Here is a 21,506-nt window from a genome sequence, read left to right as displayed (position 1 = left end):
TGATCATATGAACAGCTTTAATGATCAAAAGCTGCTCATCAGAGCTGTTCATACATACATGATGCTACTGAGCACGTGACTATTCCTAATGAACAGGTGATGCCACACCTGGTTGGAATAATATTTGTGTGAAAGGTGGGATGATGACTCCTACTGTAAAGCGCTTTGGCCTCTTAAACATGACCCACATAGAAGCTTTCAGTTCATGAAACCACATCACTTAATTGAAATTCGTTGGCATTACAGAAGCCTTAAAAACACGTCATCAAGTGTCATGTTGGTGACGCATCAGTTGTTTTGTAATCTAAAAGATAACCGGTTTCAGTTCTCGGCGGTTTCGCCGTACCAAGACGAGATCGGAGGAAATCTCGCGAGATTTCCCCCCCGCACACACTTGGCTCGCCGACAAGGAGCTGATATCTCGCGTTATCTCACGTCTCGACGTCTCATTCTACCAGAACAAGTCTACCGGGAGGGGGTTTCTGTTCAAGAGCTTCTCAGCAATAATTTCATTTGAAAACTTAAGTTGAATTAATATTTATAGTCGCTAATTTAACTTTATTTGTTTAAAAAGGAACTTCATCGTCGAACTTCGGGGCTGAATATAATTTTTCCATTAAGTTGACGTGAGAGCGGAGCCGGTCGAGCTAACAAAGAAAATCCTTTCTTCTTCAAAAATAATCCTCACTACTCTCTTTAGTTATGAGTCATGTGGTCATTGAAAATCCACACGGTCTAGATCAGCAGGTGAGTATTTTACTGGTTTCTGATTTTATATCACTTCGGTGGGGGTTTTTTTTTCCATTACGCACTTGTATTTTTCGACGAGGAGCTTCGTTAGCTTCGTTAGCTCGTTGCTAACCCGAAGCCGCGGCTGCTAAAATGGAGGTGAGCCCGTCGATGTTTGTGATGGCGGAACTGGGAACTACGTTGTTCCAGCAAGACGGACTAAATTTAATAATTGATCGTTTGAACAGCTCACAGGAGTCTTAAAATAATGAAATCTGACCTCTAAGTGAAGTCCCGCTGCGGTTGGTGGACATTTCCCGTGACTTTAACTCCATTAACGGCTCGCAGGTATCGGCCGTGAAGGCCTCTCCGACCTGAAACGTGGCGCAGGAAAAAATGCTGGTGGCGGTTTGAGCAGCGAGCAGCGATTCTGGAATAAAATCCCTCTAATCCGGTAATCGTGAAGGTTTTATGGTGTGGAATGTTAGTTTCATACTTGTTAATCTTTATTTATTTGGAATTGAACTTCATTTTTGTTGGATTTTGGGGAAAAATAAAATAATTTAATAAACAAAGATAAATTCCTTTGTGAAAGGTAATTTTCGAACTATCGGATTGATGGTAATCTGACCAGTTAGAATGGAAAATTATAATTAGATAATCCGTCGTCTCTGGTTCATTTCCGCACTAGAACCTGAACTCAAATAGTTTTTGGTAACTTGATGCTCCCTCTCTCCACTAAGCAGTGAAAAACTGATTTTTGATCCACATTCATTATTGTTTCTTTTCTTTCTTTTGTAGCTTGCTGCCCTAGACTTGAACTCTGCTGACTGTCAGGGTGGTGGAACTGGTCGTAAGTAAAAAAAACCGGGGTTGTCAAATTGTGGGTTATTTTTGATTGTGTCTTGTAATTTAAAAAAAAAACAACAATTTTAAACATTTGTATCTGTAGTTAAATTAGTCCTGAGTCAAATTCGGGAAATTACAAATGCAAAGATTATTTTTTAGTTAAATTGTCTGAGACTCTAGTTCAAATGTGTGTCTTCATTGGACTGTTACGTCACAAAAATGTGTGTGTGTGTGTGTGTGTGTGTGTGAGAGCAGTTTTTTTGGTCATATTTAAAATGCATGTGAAATTTTTCTCCCCTCAGGACGTTACATCCCACCTCACTTGAGAAACAAAGATGCTAATAAAAATGGTAAGTTTACATGAGCTTGGACCCTTTTCTTTAGACCGTGAACTCAGTTTTGAATGTAAATTTTATGTTAAGCATGTGAGGTCATAGTGAGAGCAAGCACAGCTGGAAAAGGTATTGATTACTGGTCATTAATCAAAGTAGATCTAGCAGTATTTTTGCTGCTTCACCCAATAGGGATGTTGACATTTTATTTTTGACTGAAGAGAGAATGCTATGCCAAGAAATGTTTTTCTTTCTCTCTCATTTCTGTGCACAAGTGCACAATTTGCCGAGATAAAGTGAGGTAAATTGTGCAGGAAATTGACAGTAGTTTGGAATTTAGTTGTAAATGGAAGATACAATAGTGGTGATAATTTCAGCTGCTGTGATCACTTGTAATTTAGGATGGTTGTTCTCGTAGCTCACTTCTGTACCTTTTAGTCTCATCGAGGATTTAAAGAAAACATTTTGCTTGACATGCTCAGTGAGATAACTTGCATTTAGACCATCTTATAATTATGGTTCTGTGTCACTGCACACTTGACATGTCTCTCGTTTTACTGTTTTCTTATTCCACAGCAGGAAATGCTTATTCCGCTGGTAGACAGTGCGGTTATTCAGTGGCACCCGTAAATCTCTGTAAGTCCCTTCTGTCTGCTTTTTGCTGAGGGCATCCTGCATTTCTAGATGCATGAATTTGATATTTTATACACCAGAAAGGAACACAAAAGAGAGCTTAGGTTTGAACTACATTGGTCACTGTAAGGTTGGCTTTTCATTAATTCTGCTGCTTTCTGCTGGAGGCTTATAGTCAAAATGGGAGCATAAAATGTAAGGTGAATGCTCTTGAATCTGTAATTTTGATAAATTAAAGAGCCTTTTTCTACCAACTGTATATTTAAGCCCATATTTCACCTGCAATTTCCCAAAGATTTTTACCAAACAGTGCCTAAAGCCATGGCAGGCAGAGGCTCCTGAAAAACATAAATAACTTCTTCTGTCTGGAGTGGCTGTAGTGTCAAGCACTTGTACAGCATGAGACAGTAATTATAGTTGTTTTCCCTACTTGTTCTTCTACCTTTTGTTCAGGTTTCTCAAGAGTTGGCTTTTTATCGTACCTGCAACCGTGGTTTGGCAAAATACAGACGTGACATACCTGCATGTCATACCACCCAATTGTTGACAGAATTGATCGAGCTTCACATTGGTGCTCTGTCAGTGTGTCCTGCTTTTTCACTGTCACTGGGAATTAAGCAGAAGAAATGTGGGCCTAATGCAGCATTTGCTAAAGCTTGCAGATAGTTAGGTTGCATGCCATTTTACATTTGGGCTCTGCACCGAGTCATTACTGACTGGTGCAAAGAAAATTTCAGATATGAAAAACATGACACGAAAGTGGAAGCGTCTTTTGCTTTTTGAAAAAAATCATGGTTGGATTTTATTTTGAAAAAGAAGTATTTAATTATTGGTTTTTTTACATTTTAATCATTAATGAGCTTTTTTTCTCACAAACATTGTGTGCTTTATTTTGACTTAAAATAAGCTTTGTGGAGTTGATGATCCTTTTTCTGTGGTAGGACACAGTCCTGTACACACCACTTATTGGTGTGCTCCCCTTTAATGTTGGAGGTTTATTTTGTTAAGGTCACTACTTTCAGCCTTCCCTGCATACAGCTAATTTTTCAGGAGTGTGTTAACAGGAGATGACCAATTTGAAGGCATCCGGGGTCCTCTTTACATGACAAAGACGTTTTGCTAAAAACTGAAGTATTCATTTGTGGTCTAAATGGATATTGACACTGAAAAAGAAAAGATGGAAATGCCATAGTATGCATGCTGAGACAGTAGTTAGCAGGATCAAACTTGCCAGCATAACATCACAGTGATTACAGAAAGTCTATGTTGGATGATTGATAACAACCATAAGAGTTTGAGTCTGCAGCACCAAAACCACGTGGTGTAGGTGACAGTGGTCTGTTCAAAAGATAATGGTCTCGAAAAGTTATAGGTTTGTTTGGACTGCCGTGTAGCTGACCCTTTAAAAATGATTCTCTTTTGAGATTTTGAATTATATGTAGATTTGATTTTGATTTTTGATTTTAGTGTGATTCTGAAGGTTTGTCATTATCTCTGTAGTACCCAAAACAATATACGTATGTGATCATCAAAGACCTTGAAGATATCTGTTGGTACATTTTCTGTACAGTATTTTCCGCACTACAAGGCGCACTGTGCTATAAGGCGCACCTTTAACAAATGGCGCATTCAAAAACCTTTTCCATAAATAAGGCGCACAATTGGCGCCAGGTTTCAGTCTGCAAGCTGCAAGGGACATTGTCAGTCTAATATTACACAAACAAAAGTAGCTGTTTTTTACCATAGCTTTCATGTCAGCTAGCCAATTAGCTAACATCTTGCCATGAACGATTGCATAGGAAAAATTGACACCTACTTTGTAGAGGCTTGAAAGATGCGCATTTTCCAAATGGTTTCGATATATTTACAGTTCTGATGGAAGATTTCATCTGGTTTCTGTTCCTTCAGTAGTCTGACAATGTTTCACAAAAAAGACTTTCAAGTAATTGAAATTTTTTGGATTTGATGCACTTGTAAAAGTGGATGTCATCTTATCTAATAAGGTCTTCGTGCCTTTTTTTTGCTATTTAATTTCATTGCAGTCCTGTCTGATTTCCTGACTCCTCCCCGACCTGGGAAACATCCATTCCCAGTCCCATTACCGTCATGGCTTTAGAACATGTTTACAAAGAATGAGATGTTGGATGGTTAAGATAAGATATACTTAATTTATCTCAAACCGGAAAATGTACATCTTGCAGAAAATTCTCAACAATAACACCCTAGCATAACAAATAGTTAATAATAAATGTGGAGTACTTCATGATATGTTGGAACTGATATGTTAGAGGTGTTGTACAGAGGGATGGCTAGTGGCAGGAATAACTTCCTGTATCTGTCCCTTCGATAGTGGAGCTGTAGCAGTCTTTTTAGTTTTAAATTTTTCTGGACGTCTACTCGATACTTTTGGTTGTTGTGCTTCGTCTGAGTATTACAATACTTTTTCCTGTGCTTACTTGAAAGAGGAAACATGATTGAAATGTATCGCTACAGATCTGAGGGCTGTTCTGACATGAGACAGTACATCCTTTATCGTAGATTTGCTGTTCATATACTTGACAAAATTATGAAAGGATTAGCATTTGAACAACAATCCCAGGATGTGCCAATTTTGTACACCCTTGCACATGCAACAAGGAAAACAAATGGCTTTTATCTATCAGCCTCTTTTTTACATCTGTCCATCCACCAAATATCTTCACAGCTGTTGCAGATAGAAAGTTGAAAGAAAAGCACATTACACGGGTGGAAAAGAGGATGAAAATGAGATGTTGACCTTGACCTTGAGAAACTAAGTCAATGTCTTTTTTTTCACATAGCTCAGGAACTGTTAAGATACAAAGACGAAAAAAAGGCACTATATTCAGGGAGGCAAGGGAATGAAAATTAGGACACAACCTTGACCTTGAAAAAGTAGGTGAAGGTCAAATTTTCACAAAAATGCCGTTTTTAGGTCCACATCTCTCAAACCTGATGAGATATCATCACAAAACACAAAGCAAATTTTCAGGAAGTCAGAGGCACAAAAATGTGATGATGACCTTCACCTATGGAAACTAGGTCAATGTCATACTCGATAGTACAATATAGAATTTGTTGTTGCGACCATTATAAAAGTAGGTCAGGGTAAAATTTTGAATTCAAGGATGTTGCAGTCTCTGACTGCCTTGTTTTTGGATGTTGTTGTTGATATTGCAAATGTGATGAAGGTGTGCAGTCCCACTACATTTCTACTTCAGGTAGTCTTATTGGTGTATGCTGACAGGACAACAAAAACAACTTTTGGGTTTGGTTTGTGCTGCAGACAGTTAATTTGAGCTTTTTTTTTACTGTATATTTGCTGAACGTTGTTCTGGTTTTATTGATTTTTTTTTTTTTTTAAAGGTCACATCGCCAGTTACTGGGTCAGCATGCATACATAATATGAACAGTGGATCATTTTCTATCCTTTCAGATGAGCAAGTATTTGAACACAGAAGTTTTTAAAATTCAAATAATTTTTTTCCTCTGGTGCAGCTCAAGTAAATTGGGCCTGAGACTAAATTTGTTTGGCTGGTCTGACATTGATTGCAATAGTTAGATAGCCTCCACTGTGTAGAATGGTAATGCTAATGGAAATCTGTCCCCAATGAAGCAGTCCATGCGTACAACTCAGCCAGGGGGCTCAACATGGCTCGGGTGCTAACTTGGACAATTGTAACAAATCAGTAGCCAGGTGGCTTATTTGTTATAGTTGAAACTTTTCTTTTTTTTTTCTTGGATAAGTTATTGTTAAACCTGTATTTGTAAATTTCCTCATTAGATGTGTTTTCACATTTATACTGTTAAGTTTTCAACCCAACATGTATTCCAGTAAATTAGACGAGGACTATGAAGAAATCATGGCTTTTGAGGATTAGGAGTACAGTATTTTTCGCACTATAAGGCGCACCTAAAACTTTCTTTTCTCAAACTGAAAGAAAATTAAAGGCTTTTAGGCACACCTTATAGTGTGGAAAATGTCGTATGGCCAAAAATTTACCAACCAATGTACCAAGCTGACAAAAATATAATTTGCACTGTTTGACGCTTCCTTACAAGCTTCTCGCTCTGTTCTTTCTTTCAAAGATTCACCTGGATGGGATGGCGGACGCAGCAATGGATTTGTGAATGGTTACCATGACAACCGCACTAATGGGGGTTTTGGAGGGCGAGGACCCCCTCGCAATGACAGAGGTGGGCGTGGTGCCTACCGTGGTAACCGGGGTGGAAGTTCATTTAATCAACCATTACAAAATGCAGGTGGGGAGCTGATTGTAGGGCCGTCGGTACAGTGATCCCTCGCTACTCGTGGGTAACGCGTTTGAGGACCACCGGCGAAAAACAAAATTCTGCGATTTGGCGAGTATTTTATTATTTACGGTAATTTAAATGTTTATGAACCCTCCCCATACTGATATCAAACCACCTTATATCTGAATTACCTTTCCCACACTCTGATAGACTTGCAACACCCCCGGTGTTTCTTATTGTGGGCAAGGATGACACACACGATATTCCTTGAACGGTCTTTATTGGCGTCCAGCCTTAACAAGGAACAAAGAGGAACTGACAATGATCTCCCGCTCGCACTCTCATTCTCACACCCCCTTCTCAGTCTCACAAACACGTGCAGAACACACACGTAGGCCAACTCAGGGCAACGCACAATAGAACAGCATGAGTTATCAGACGGTTTAAAACACTTATGTATTAAATAAAAGTAGCAGGAGGAACCGTGAGTCTCGGAACGCAGCGCACACACTGAGGCTGTCAGCCAATAGCAAGCGTGTACGGTATCACGTGACTCCCTATTAAAAATCCGCGATGTAGTGAATCGGCGTGAATAAGCGAGGGATTACTGTAATGTCAGGTTGGATGGGATGGTCATGCATGGTCAATTGAAATGATTGGGGACATGTAGGGGAAAAATGCTTTTGCATCTCTACTGAATTACATTGTATATAACAATTCAGTGCTAGAATATAAATCAAATGGAACAGGAAATGGTAAAGGGTTATAGGATGAATCAAGGATGAAGTAGGTTTTGTAACGCATTGGGTCATCGTGATCACTGATTCCCTTGTATAATCTGGGTACCACCTGCATTCTTAAAATCTGGTCACATGCTACTTTGAAGTAACGTCTAAGTTGTAACTAGGAATTATTGTATTGAATGGTTTGCCAAAGAAGAGACGAGGTCAACCTAGTCAGGAAGCTTTCGTGATGTAGGGGCTGACTTGTCAGTCAATGACTTTCGGCTGTTAATCTTTTCATGACAGGTTTTGGCAGTTATGATAAAGATGGAGGTTGGGGAGGACCCCAAAGGGACGCAGCCTACAACAGCTTTGGGGGACGTTCCGATAGGTCTAAGGGTGCCTTCTTCAATGATCGTGGAGTCGGCTCCCGGGGAAGGTGCGTATAGTCATGTCTCACGTTTCAGTCTATACACGGATGACAATGTTCTGCTGATCATATTTAAATGGATAAATTCTGTGAAAATTTTAGGACCATATTTTTTATTATTGAATGTTATGTTGTCAATTCAATTCCGCTGCCAACGTTTTTGTTAACAGACTGGCTTTTGGATTAATATGAAAGGATTTAGACCAGTTTGAATTCTTGTTGTGTTTCACATCACTAATTCTGTCCTAACGCGAGACTTTAAAGAGAACGATTCGGCAGCACAGCGAGCACACCAGAAGGAATTCAAGAGAGGCAGTGCAGTTGTCAGATTAAAAGTACCAATTGTGAGCTGTAGTGTATAATAGTGTAAATATGAACAGAACCTACTGCTGGAAAAGTCTTGAAGAGATGTGTTATGAGAAGCAAATGTAAAGCTTTGAAGAAACACATGGACTGAATGTATTTTCAAATTAACAAGTTATATATTCATCACATATGTTGACTGATTTTAAGACTATCAATGATTCAGCTCTAAATTGGATTCTAAATTATTGACAAGCTCTCGGCTTCAGGGCTCCAGCTGTTAATGATAAACCCCCCCCCCAGTGGTTGATCATTTACAGCATAGCTTAAGGAAAATTTCTGTTGTCATTGTGATCTAGAACATGGCGTGTTTTAGGTCATAGTTGTTGGAAACATTTCCGTGTTTTGGATAGTTGTCTTGTATTTGGAAAATATATTGTATGAGCTTAATGTAGTATCTAATTTTTCTTTTAAAATAATATGCAGCTATACTTGTACTTAACTAACAACTGCGCTTTTTAACTCAGATATGAACGAGGAGGTTTCTCTGCTGGTGGAAACTCCCGCTGGGTGGAGGACGCCAAAGATGACGATTGGTCCAAGCCCACTGCTCCCAATGAGCGCGTAGAACAGTAAGATGAGTTTTGTTCGTAAGTAAATAAAAAATAAATCTATAAACCTACATTTGACATCAACTTTTACAAACCTTGTCATTTAGTGAGCTTTTCTCTGGGAGCAACACTGGCATCAACTTTGAGAAATACGATGATATTCCAGTGGAGGCTACTGGATCAAACTGTCCACCACATATTGAAAGTGTAAGTTTGTATGCATTTTCTTGATTTTGTCTTAATTTTGTAATGACTGTTTATGGTTTTAAATTAAAATCCTGGCTATGTCTAATTTTCTGTGTAATCCTGTAGTTCCATGATGTTGACATGGGGGAGATTATCATGGGAAATATTGCCTTGAGTCGTTACACTCGACCCACCCCTGTCCAGAAACATGCTATCCCTATCATCAAGTCGAAGAGAGACTTAATGGCTTGTGCACAGACTGGTGAGTGTCCTCAGCAAATACACCTGACAGTAGTGATGTACTAGGAATGGGCTTGGGTTTTTGAATATTAATCAAAAAAACAAAACAAGGTATACACAACACTTTGCTAAATGTTTTTTCTGGTTTTTACCTGTTTTTGATGTAGTACTATCACCAGAAGGTGGTGCTAGTTCTACTATTTGCATAAACTACAAATAAAAGAATGCGCTGATCAGGCTGACAACAGAATTATAGTAGCCTTTTAAAATTCTGATGTGACGCTCCTTTTAAACCTACTAAATATCCGCAATGTAGTGAAGTCGTGTATCTTGGAGCGATGGATCACTGTTTATGCCATCGCTTAATGCCAAAGTTTAATTGGGACTTCCTGTGGTGCTTCAGGGTCTGGCAAGACTGCTGCGTTCTTGCTGCCAGTTCTGAGTCAGATCTTCACTGATGGGCCAGGAGATGCTTTGCAGGCTGCGAAGAACAGTGGACAGGTAAAGAAGGAAAATCCTTAACAATTTTACACATCCAGCATTATTTTGTAATCTAGTTTGACTAAACATGACTTACTCCACCCTCAGGAGAATGGGAGATACGGTCGCCGTAAGCAGTACCCCATCTCCCTCGTCTTGGCTCCCACCAGAGAACTGGCTTTGCAGATCTATGACGAGGCGAGGAAGGTTAGCTCCAAACATGCAACTGATCAACTCCACTGAAGTACATGGGATTGTTTTTCCAGACATTAAGTACATATCTGTGTTCTGTCTACATTCTAGTTCGCCTATCGCTCACGCGTGCGTCCTTGTGTGGTGTATGGAGGAGCTGATATTGGTCAGCAGATCAGAGACTTGGAGAAGGGCTGTCACCTGCTGGTAGCCACACCTGGACGCCTGGTTGATATGATGGAGAGGGGAAAGATTGGTCTGGACCATTGCAAGTCAGTGTAGCTCAGAAATCGACAGTAACACAGAATTTATTCATGGTTGAAGGTTGTTTTAAAACCACTGAATGTTTCTCCTTAGCTACTTGGTCCTTGATGAGGCTGACCGCATGTTGGACATGGGTTTTGAGCCTCAGATTAGGCGTATTGTGGAGCAAGACACAATGCCACCTAAAGGCATGCGCCAGACCATGATGTTCAGTGCCACCTTCCCAAAAGAGATCCAGGTACTTTGGACAACAAGCCAGACAGATTCTTTCTTAATGTAATAATTTTTTTTCTTGCTCTAACTGTTCAATCTTTTCCGTAGATTCTCGCTCGAGACTTTCTGGAGGACTACATTTTCCTGGCTGTGGGACGTGTTGGTTCAACCTCAGAAAACATCACACAGAAGGTTGTGTGGGTAGAGGAGACAGACAAAAGGTCCTTCCTTCTTGACCTGCTCAATGCCACAGGTGAGCTTTACACACCCAAAATAAGGAAGCAATTTTTTTTCCACCCTCTGACCTCTTTGGGCTGTAAACACATCATCCTGTGTCTGTCAAGTCTGCTCAATATGAAACTGATGTTGACTTTGCTACATCTTTCCTAACAAATGTTCATTTAAACAAGAGTTTGAAGTGAAAGATTAAAAAAAAAAAAACAAGATCTCATGCAGTGCTGAGCAGGCGGCTGGGTTTGCGTCTCGTGATGATCTGAAGCTGTTCTTTTTGTGTACTGAGCAGCCTTACATTCACTGGCTGGTTTGGTTTTATCTTAGTTATTCCCAGTGAGGTTCAGGAAAATGTGACAGAGGCTCCAGAGAAACCAGGTAAGTATGAATATACCATAACTTCACTCTGACCTGCATGTATAGTGTGTAATTAGTCTCAAAACCTGTGCATATGACACACAAATTCAGAGTAGTGTCCGTAAGTAGGAAAGCATCCTCACATGGAAGCATGTCCGCTCTGCATCGTTCCCAATTTCTCTTTTCTCAAGTTGACTTTGTGGACCTTTTGGAGCTGAGTAGCATTTTATCGGCTGTTTGGCAGCCAGTCTTTTACCAGTTTGTCATATATTCCAAATCTTTTTTTAAAATTTGTGCACATTGTTTTTAACCAAATATACTGGCTTGAATAGGCAGACTGAAGTGAACATCACTTTGGAAGCTTGACAAGACACATGGTTTGGAAAGATTCTGGGAATATAATGGCCATTGTAGTATGGAGTTGATAAAGTAATCTATTCTGGGCAAAAGGGTTTTATAAGGACATTTTCTTTGCATTCACAGTAGTAACCTGTGCTCATATCTCTGGCTAAGTAAAATCAGAAGGCGGATGACAAAAAAAAAAAGAACACAAAATGAGCCTCCGGTCCACAAAGCTTTGCATATAAACTATTGTAGAGTTTTTGAAAATTATGTGATCAGAAATCATATTTCAAATTGTATATTTATAAGTACCAGTATTTTCACACACTCCAGAGGATGATTTTCCACATTTGCTGTTCTTTGCAGTCATATGCACATGCTTGTTATTTGTGCAGGTTTTGAGATTAATTAAATGCCATATACAAGCCAGGAGTATCACATCCCATGGCATATCTCGTCTTTCCACTCCCCAGACAACATTCCAACTCGGTTTTTTTTCTTTTTCTTTTCATTCCTTAGAAGAACTGGTAGGACCTGCTGTCATTGTTTTGTGAGCCTAGACTGAAATTTCGGAACTCTGGCAACTGAAAAATGTCCTATTGAAAAGAAAGTTGTGAAGGGGTTTGAGGGTGTCCACACTGTCACATTACCAGCACTAGCTGTTTTATATGGAGTTGGTGAGAGACGTGTCCTCTGTGACCACCTTTACAGCTTCAAGTATGGATTGAGTTGGTGTTCGCTGTTACTTTGGCTCAAATAGGGAGTGGTTAGAACTTTGTTAGGTGTGTGTGTGTATATACAGTGCGCCCTTATTCTTTGCGGTTAATACGTTCCAGGAACCACATGAGATTAACGAATTCCACAATCATGCGACAAACTACTTATTATTTACTGTAATTTAAACGTTTATGAACCCCTCCCCATACTGATATTAAACCACCTTCTATCTGTATTACCGTTTCCCACACTCTGATAGACTGTTAAAGCACTTTTTTGTGTCACGAAAGTCCGAGAATTATGGAACGTAGCGTACTTCAGGATGCCGTCAGCCAATGCGGGTACGTTATCACGTGACTGCCTACCAAAAAAATACGCGATGAGGTGAAGTCGTGAGCGTTGGTGTGCAAGGGCGCACTGTATATAGATAAAACTGATTGGCTGACCACCTACACAAGAAAACCCTCTGCTATGACATTCCCTTGATGTTTACCATTGACATCAGGATGTAACGTTCTGTATAAAATATCCACCCATCAATGTGAAAAGCATGGCCTGAGTCTGCTTGTAAACAGCTGCCGATAACCACCAGGTTGAGAAAGCTGAAGTTATTGTCTGGTGCTGTATTGAATGGTTGGGTCAGTTATTTCCCCCTCTGTGGTCGACAAAGTAAAGCGGGCTTGATAGAAGAATTTCTCACTGGGTGTGATCATATATTTAATTCCTACAAAAATGTTTTAGGGACAACCGTTTCAAGCAAGTTGCTCAGCACTATTAACTCACTTGTCAGCGTTGCTGCTTACAAACAGGGAAACACTTAAGTCACACATGGGGGCTTTATGAACAAGCTGTTCATGTTAAAGCCTTTAGCCGTGGACAGATTGAAGAGGAGGCTGGATCAAACTTCCTGTGGCGCACCTGTTGCGCTGGAAATGGTCAAATATGCCGTCCTTCAGCCTGACAAGCGGGTCTGTTCATTGTTCTACCCTCACGGAGTTTGTTCAGTCACAAGAGTGTCTTACTAAACGCCTCTGTACAGTTCTAGCAAATTTCCAACTGTTGCTCCTTGCAGAGAGGGGCAGTGATTGGTTCTGCTTCTATCTCATGTCCCTCAGTACACGAGTATTTCTTAAAGTACGACGTAAAGATTTATACATGTGCTGTTGCTAACAAAATTAACCTATGCCAAAAGTAAGAAATAAATATAAAACAGTTTACAACCACTGGATCGATATGTGACCACTGGTTTGTAAGTTTAACTTAAGTTGAAAACACCTGTCTTTTGGTAGTCTGTCTGCTTTCTGTGTAAGAAGAGCACCTGTCCAACCTGAACAGATCATCTCTCGTCAGTGGTCTTGGATGACTGGATTTGGGATTGCCTGTCCCACCACGTTGACCCCCCCCAACCATCTTAATTAGCTTATTCTGACAGGCATCAATGTCACTTACCTGTGTAGTGATCAGAGTAAACAATTTGCACTCATCCAACTTTTTTATTTGGAAGCAGAACATTTAATATTGGTAACAAATAATAAAAGATGTGTGTCAGAATCGAGTTATCTCAGCTCAGATGCATGTATGTGTTGGAGTATCAACACAAACCCAGTCTAATATGCCTCAAATTGAAGAAGAAAAATTGGTGTGGAACACTGAACAGTTTGTCACTGTTCACTGCAGAGAAACTCAATCCTTCATTGTCAATTAGTGGATGTCAGTTGATAGTGTTTTGTTTTTATGCAAACCGTCTCCATTTCTAAGTTAAGATTTGTTTTTTTGGTTTCCCTGTTTCATCACAACTTGAGATTTTCAGAAATTTTCTATTTAACAGATTCTGATTCCTGCTTTTGTTTAATAAAAGAAATGACTCCAAGCCTTTCTCTTATTTTATTGCCCTTCATCCTTTGTTCCTCTCCTCTTGATCTGCAGGCAAAGACTCACTGACGCTGGTGTTTGTTGAAACCAAGAAGGGAGCCGATGCTTTGGAAGACTTCCTTTACCATGAGGGCTACGCCTGCACCAGCATCCATGGAGATCGGTCTCAGAGAGACAGAGAGGAAGCGCTGCATCAGTTCCGGTCTGGTCGCTGCCCTATCCTGGTAGCTACAGCGGTAAGAAAAGTTTACTATATATATATTTTTTTAAATTAAAAAAAATTTGTGTATTTAATTAAATGATTATTTTCATACAATTTAATGTATAACATTATGGTATCTGCTTTTTAATTTGTATTATCGTTTGTGTGTACATCTCCCTGTCCTTGGTTTACTTGTTGAATAAAAACTTAAGTAAAAAAAAAATTCCACTGGAAACTTTTCCATTTATAAATCAATGGTGAAAGAAGCTTCCCGTTTTTAGATTTTGAGTTGTTATATATATATAATATATATATAATATATATATATATAATATATATATAATATATATTGTATATATAATATATTATATATATCATATATATTATATATATAATATATGAGAATATTTGAGCTTTGAATAATATGTGTGTGCCTTCTAATGTAATTAAGAAGGAACTATTTGATTTGATTTCTAAACTGAAGGTTTGATTTTACTTACTCCTGATATTTAAAACATTTTCTCTCCCCAACTCTTAATTCTCCCAGGTGGCTGCTAGAGGCTTGGACATCAGCAATGTGAAGCATGTTATAAACTTTGATTTGCCCAGTGACATTGAGGAATACGTTCACCGCATTGGCCGTACGGGACGTGTGGGCAACCTTGGTACGTCTATATACCGTATTTTTAAGATTATAAGTCAGTTTTTTTCATAGTTTGGCCGGGGGTGCAACTTATACTCTGGTGCGACTGGTGTGAAATTATTAACACATTATTACATCATTTCACATGTTATTTTCACACTAATCAGCAAGACGGCGCTCTAGGCCCGTGTTGATAATTTGAACATTGCCGGTAACTGACGATGAGTCTGACATAAGTGACGTAGAACAGGAAGCGGCGCATTGTCTACCTCCCGAGTTGGAGTTGTTCAACAGTGACACCGAGGATGAAGATTTCATTGGATTTAGTGATTTGGAGTGAAAACTGATAGTTTGGTAGACTTGTTAGCATGTTCTTTAGGCTAGAGTTATCTGAATACGCCGTTACTGACATTACCAGGCATGTGTGTCGTATAACGTTCGTATACAGTACACTTATTCAGCCTTTTGATCTCTATTTTATTTTTATTTTAAATTGCCTTTCAAGATGACATGTATGTTTTTGGTGTTGAATTTTATCAAATTTCCCCCAAAAATGCGACTTATACTCCATTGCAACTTATGTTTTTTCCGTCTTAATTCTGCATTTTTTGGCTGGTGCGATTTATAATCTGAAAAATACTCACAAAATTTGGATATTTGGCTTTCGGATGAAATTTATGGATTACGTTAAAAGTTGAAGCTACAGTGATATGTCATGAAAGTTGGGAATTTAAATAGAAGCTTGCAATGGTGATTTCCTTTTGTCTGACAATTTATTGAAACAAAAGCAAACAATTGTATGACAAACGCCTCGTAGATGCAGGTAGTCCCCCACCTACAAACACACTTGGTTCTGAGGGACTGTTTTGAAGCTAAATTGTTTGTAAGTCTGTGTGGGTCCTCTCTGTGTTCTCCAGCTTCCTTCCACCTCCAGAAACATGCAGTTTAGGTTAATTTTGTCACGTCAGAATTGCCCATATGTTTAAGTTTGTGCGTGAATGGTTGTTGGTCTTTTGGCGGTGCACCGTTGACTCGCCTGTAATGTACCCGGACTTATGTCTGTGTTCCACTGGGATGGGCTCCAGCAATCCTTGACCCAAAAGAAAATGGATGGATAAATCTATACTTAAATGCCAATAAATGTATATAATTTTTTTTGTCATTTATGTTTTGATATCCCTGTATAATCTCATTCACGTTGTTTGCAGGTCTGGCCACGTCGTTCTTTAACGACAAAAACAGCAACATAACCAAAGATTTGCTGGATATTCTGGTGGAGGCCAAGCAGGAGGTTCCCTCCTGGCTTGAGAGTCTGGCCTACGAACATCAGCACAAGAGCAACAGCCGTGGGCGGTCTAAGAGGTACTGATCACACACGTCAACTAACACATTAGTGCACAAATGTCCGTCGCAAACTGGACAATTCTGACAGCTTTTGTGAGAATTGTAAAAAAAAAAAAAATCAAGATTTTGTGGAAATGAAAAAGCATTGAAATACGCTTTTAAAAGAATATTCAGTGCATTTCTTGTTTTCAGTTAAATTTGACTGTTGTATGATACCGATACAAAGAGGTGTTCTCGAATATGAGCCTTGTTTTATACAAAGTTTTACCATGTATATCCATTTCACGAAAAGCAGATTTTTGATTTGTTTTTGGAGTTTAAAATTGTTTTTTCCTGTCTCAACTTTCAGCAAGTAACATGTACTTAGTGCATGTTAATGAAGGGTTCATAATACTGAAAATCTGAAGCTTTTAAAAAAAAAACCCAGCCCATCGATGTTTGCAGTATATTAGCGCCTCATGCTCACAGTATGAATTTTTTTTTTTTTTTTTACACTAGATCGTTTTTGGTTTTGAGAAATAAGGGAATTTTTGCAACAAGGTGATCATTTGGGGAGATCATATAGGTCCTCATTGGCTCCCAGCAGCCTGTTACTGATGTCTGCTTTCACATGTCATACTCGGATTATTGTAGGACACATTGTGGGAGTCATGTTTGTCATATTCCAGTAATTCTTTGAAAGAAACTTGAATGTTCTGACATAACTCGTCATAAAAACTTCCTGCATCCTGGCTGACAGATCATTTTTCCTTCACAAACCTTTGTGTGTGCAAACATATCTAGCCACAGAACCTTCAATGTCTGAGAGCAACGACCACCCGGAGGCTTTAAATCACAGCTGCTTCTAATGTTCTGCTTTGCCATCATTTGTATATTTTTGGAAAAAAGAAATAAATGAGTTTCTGTCCAGGTTCTCTGGCGGCTTTGGAGCTCGAGACTATCGGCAAACGCCCGGCTCTGGAAACTACAGTAGCAACCGTGGAGGACGAAACACTGGAGGCCATGGAGGAAGCCGTAGCTATGGAGGCGAGGGAACTTTTTATTTACTTTGTCTAACTTAGAGGCTTACATTTAATAGCTGCAACCATTAAGCTTTTGGTTCACAAAGTTTTAAGTGACTATTTTCACAAAAGCAGACTTCAGATTAGCGTTGAATGGATGATTTTAATGCTAAGCTTTCCTGCATAACTTACTGACTTTATCTTTTGCAGGTGGCTTTGGGGGCAACTTTTACAGCAACGATGGCTATGGAGGAAATTACACCCACTCTGGTAGTGTGGATTGGTGGGGTAACTAGTTGCTAAAGGATAGGTTGCCAAGCCAACCCAATGGAAACCACATGTTAACTTAAGCCAGACCATACCAACCCTCCCTGTGTAGCTCCACTGACACAGTACATTTCCAACCCTGGTTCTCTGCCGTTTGCTCCTCAAGGAAGTTCAGCACGACGCAAATGAAAGTCACCAGCATGTGCATTGCACCAGAGATCGCAAGTTTTGCACACCTCAGAGTCGGCATGGAGTCCTTCCATGCATTGTCTGATCACAACTTCAGATTTTCATTGTATTTTGGTTCTTTCTTTTTTTTTCTTTTTTTTTTGTGGGAAGGAGGGGGACTCAATATCTTGAGGATCATTTATATGTTAATGTACTTTGGAATTTATACAGGAAATATGAAAATGTTCATTTCACGAGATGAACATGGCAGAGCTCTAAAAATTTGATTTGCTGTTTTGTTTGAAAACTATTAGAATGGTAAAAAAAAAAAAATTTTGCTTGGACTTCATCAAACCTTGGCAACCACTGGGGTATTGTGGCTCTGAGTCATGATTCCATTTGAACTTCAAATTTATCGCAGGAACATCATGTAGCCTTTTCTACAAACAGCCTATTGAACCAGTGCGATGGCTAATAAAAACCGGGCCACTCTGTCAAGCAACCGTTTTTGCAATCCTCAAGGGATTAATGTTACATTTGCTTTTGTTTTTCTTTGTTTTGCTCACTCTATCCTTGACAGGCTTATTTTTATGGATACGCTAATTTTTGAAGTAGCCATTCCATTACATACTTAAAAACACAGAAGTCGTTAAGCTCAGTGCCAACAGTTGCTGAGATTTAAACAATAATGATCACTGCTGGAACCTCTTACTCCATATTTTCAATTGACTTGACAGTGTTATGGCAGTTGGTGTGTTACCAAGTGCCAGCTACCGTAAGTGGGCGGTGTTTTTTGTTTTTAACGAGACATGATCGGAGCAGGCGTGTGGGGAAATTGAAGAGCTGGGTTTAGTGATTATTTTTGACGATACAGTAGTGTCTCTACTAATATGAATCGAAACAAAAAATGCCTGCCATCTTGAAAGTGAAGTTCAAAAAAAAAATGGCTTGCACAAATGGACCACAGCATCGGGGACGGCATAGCGTGGTGTTAGTGTTTACCAAATCAGCCGGCAAACCATGAGGCCCAGATGGTTTTCTACGCTTGCAAGTGTTTTGTTTTTTGGTCAAGGAGGAAGGACACATAGATTGAGTCGCAGGCTTAATTTAATTGCAAACGTTTTCTCTTTTTCAAGCTGCGTTGGAGGAATGGTTCATCTTAAAGAGAGGCATTTGTATAATCACTGAGGTTTATCAATCAAACAGAAACAGGATAGATAAGCACTCCGACCACTGAAATTAGGGGAACGGAGGTAGGCGCAGGGCACGAGGTTCAGTGCGCTGCCGTCGTCTGTGACTTTGGCCTCCGATACTGCGTAGTAGCAGCTGAGAGGTGGCCGAAGATGAGGGCATGTCCACTTCTTTAAGTATTCGTAGGTCCTCTGGGAGTTTTTCTGCTCAGACATGTATAAAAATCTGTGGCTTGGTGAAGCCAGTTCAGGCTTTTCCTCCAAGAGGAGCAGCTATTGTGAGTGGAGATCTGACCTCCTGATTTTCTCATTGATTGTGTTGTGCCTTGAAACCTTTTTTAAGTAAATGAACTAAAAGCAGATGCACTGAGTGTTGAGAACTTGAGATTGAATGGTGCTACTTAATTTAGGTGTGTAGGCCCTTGTGAGTTGTGCCCATCAAGTTTTACAAAGGTTATTTTATTGCACATCTAGAGTTTTATATAGATGTCTTGAATATGTGTCCTTAAGCTTCCAAATATTGTGTGAGGAGATTGTGGAAAAAAAAACGCAGCTTGTTTACAAAGGGGAGGGTTCTCAACATTTAAACCAGGATTTATTTGGGACCAGGGGATTTAGCAGTTGGGGGAATTTAGCCATTTGCACAGATTTCTAGATTCTACTTTTGCTGCTAGTTTTGTGTAATTTATTAAGCATTCTTGACAAATATTTATTTTTGTAAGCCTCAAAGTGATTCTTTGAAAGTTTCAGACACTTGACCAAAAGACAGTACAAAAACACTGGCACTTGAATGTTGAATGTCACCTGTATGCGTGCAATTTATATATATATATCGGGGTAGTGTGAGCTTTTTAATGTTTAAGATACATTGGACTCATTAAAATAATCCAGTTGTCTCAGGGCCTCTTTGGGGCCAAGCATCTTAGGAAAAAAAATAAGAATAATTGGTTACCAAAATTTGAAATGGAATAAAAACCATTATGCCAAGGTTTGGATTATAGCTGTCAAAAGAGCAAACATGTTTAAGCATATCAATGCAGAAGTGTTCAGATTCTCCAGTTGTGTGCATTATTGATTCTTTACTCTAATTTGACCTGATAACGTTTCTCCAGTGAATGTCTGGTACATGGCAATCCTCAAAAGAAAAAACATGTGGTTAAATCTCATTGTCGTATTTGCTTATAACAACTCCCTAGAGTTCTCCTTGAATGTGGAGCAGATCTGCAGCATCAGTCCAGTAGATAGTTGGGGGGGGGGGGGTGTTTGGAGATGAACAGAAAGATTCGGTGGAAGTTGATGTAGATTTAATCCTAGACTTGTTCCACATTCTTCAGAGAATCCTAGAGCTCTTTAGATGTAGACTTTGCTTTCTGTATTAGCTTATAGGCGACTGCGCTGCATGGGAAATACCCAGCTGTGCAATTGTATGATTTTACCAAAATAAAAATGTTTGAATGCAAAAGTATCTTGAAAATTCAAGCATGTTTAATGTTTGACTGGTTGATGTTATGAAGACCTGAATTATAACAGCCTTGACGGTTTGAAGGCTGTGAATCCAAGTACATGGAAATGGGCTTGATTTAATTTGTGGAAAAAAGACATAAAGATTTCCTTTATAATTTCATTTGTTTGAATTGTCTTGTTCTCCCAAGCCTTTCTAGCTTTAACCAGAAACACGGGCAACAAAGTTATATTCTTGATTAAAGTGACTTAACATTGTAGGAAACATTGTAAAGTAACCCAAGTACACTAGATGGTAAGGACTCTGCTACTGAAACACCCAGGTTTATTTGAATTGAACATGAATTGGCGCCAAGTGACAATTGTATAAAGTCAAATTTGAATGTAATTGCATTGTTGGTTTTACAGTATAATACCTCTATATGTAGTAGTACACACTCAGGCTACAGAGTGCTAAACTCTTAACAGGTACACTTACAGTTGTAATTGTAAGACGAAAGTGGACACAAGTGACACCCCCCCCCCCGTGTGGATCACTACTCATTCTGAGAGATCTAGTGAAAGCTACAGCATTTACTGAAATTAATCCATTTAGTGGAGAAATATTCTACGTTAATCCTGATTAAGTTTAGAAACTTGACTCTCAGTGTAGCTCTTGACATACTAGAGGACGACGTTGTTTTGTAAGAAACTAACAGGTTCGTAGGAGGTGGGTACACAGAAAACAAACACAATGAATCAAACCACTCCTCTAGGGCTATAATGAGTGATTTAATACACGCAGAGTATAGAAATACTAAGAAACAAGTACAAACAATAGGTCAAAAGACCTCTATGATGCTAGACTAAATGTGTCGTTTAGTCCCCGCAGCGCATAGCAATGCAAACAAACAATTCTATGATGCTAGAATAAACTGGTAGTTTAATTCCCCACAGAGCATAGTAATCAACATTTGGTTGAGCTAAGGCAATATATGGTGGCATTCCAAATATGCTTCGCCTCTTACTGCCTCTTATGGGTCATCTGTCAACTGCATCCAATCAGAATCCAGGAATGGTTCTGGTGTATATTAATACTATTTTACCACTGGAAAATACTTTGTTAGCACAGTGTAGAATGTAAAAACAAATTATTAAATTGTTAAAGAACATAATGGCACGCTGACAGAGGGATAGCTGTGGGGGGGGGGGGGGGGGTCACTGTGGGAAACAAGTAGATCCCAGTAGGATATTCATTCATCCATAGCAATGTGTT

At 39.3% G+C, this 21,506-nt stretch overlaps 1 protein-coding gene across 7 annotated transcripts; it reads left to right on the top strand.

Moving 5' to 3' along the window:
- Positions 1–445: 445 nt before the first annotated feature.
- Positions 446–20,414, top strand: LOC137604677 (putative ATP-dependent RNA helicase an3). Of its 7 annotated transcripts, none has more exons than XM_068328620.1 (20): positions 446–747; positions 1,531–1,582; positions 1,881–1,928; positions 2,487–2,546; positions 6,651–6,758; positions 7,844–7,976; positions 8,798–8,902; positions 8,989–9,088; positions 9,194–9,329; positions 9,711–9,808; positions 9,896–9,994; positions 10,091–10,251; positions 10,337–10,481; positions 10,565–10,709; positions 11,015–11,065; positions 14,030–14,211; positions 14,725–14,842; positions 16,029–16,182; positions 17,075–17,190; positions 17,376–20,414. In XM_068328620.1, the coding sequence occupies exons 1-20, from the start codon at positions 703–705 to the stop codon at positions 17,459–17,461; spliced, it is 2,142 nt and encodes a 713-aa protein (XP_068184721.1). In that variant the 5' UTR covers positions 446–702; the 3' UTR covers positions 17,462–20,414. The 7 variants fall into 7 exon arrangements, with proteins under 7 accessions (XP_068184721.1, XP_068184718.1, XP_068184724.1 ...); XM_068328617.1 differs by having other exon boundaries at positions 6,651–6,824; XM_068328623.1 differs by lacking the exon at positions 2,487–2,546.
- The last annotated feature ends 1,092 nt before the right edge of the window (positions 20,415–21,506 follow it).

The sequence above is a fragment of the Antennarius striatus genome, chromosome 12, assembly GCF_040054535.1.
Source record: "Antennarius striatus isolate MH-2024 chromosome 12, ASM4005453v1, whole genome shotgun sequence".
Classification (NCBI taxonomy): domain Eukaryota; kingdom Metazoa; phylum Chordata; class Actinopteri; order Lophiiformes; family Antennariidae; genus Antennarius; species Antennarius striatus.
Note: the sequence above shows the minus strand (reverse complement) of the source record. Positions and strands in the feature narration are given on the sequence as shown.

Coding starts and splice junctions, on each gene's coding strand:
- LOC137604677 (XM_068328617.1), top strand. CDS start 703: ATGAGTCATGTGGTCATTGAAAATCCACACGGTCTAGATCAGCAG. Junction 748..1,530: donor CACACGGTCTAGATCAGCAG/GTGAGTATTTTA, acceptor TTTCTTTTGTAG/CTTGCTGCCCTAGACTTGAA. Junction 14,212..14,724: donor CTATCCTGGTAGCTACAGCG/GTAAGAAAAGTT, acceptor TAATTCTCCCAG/GTGGCTGCTAGAGGCTTGGA.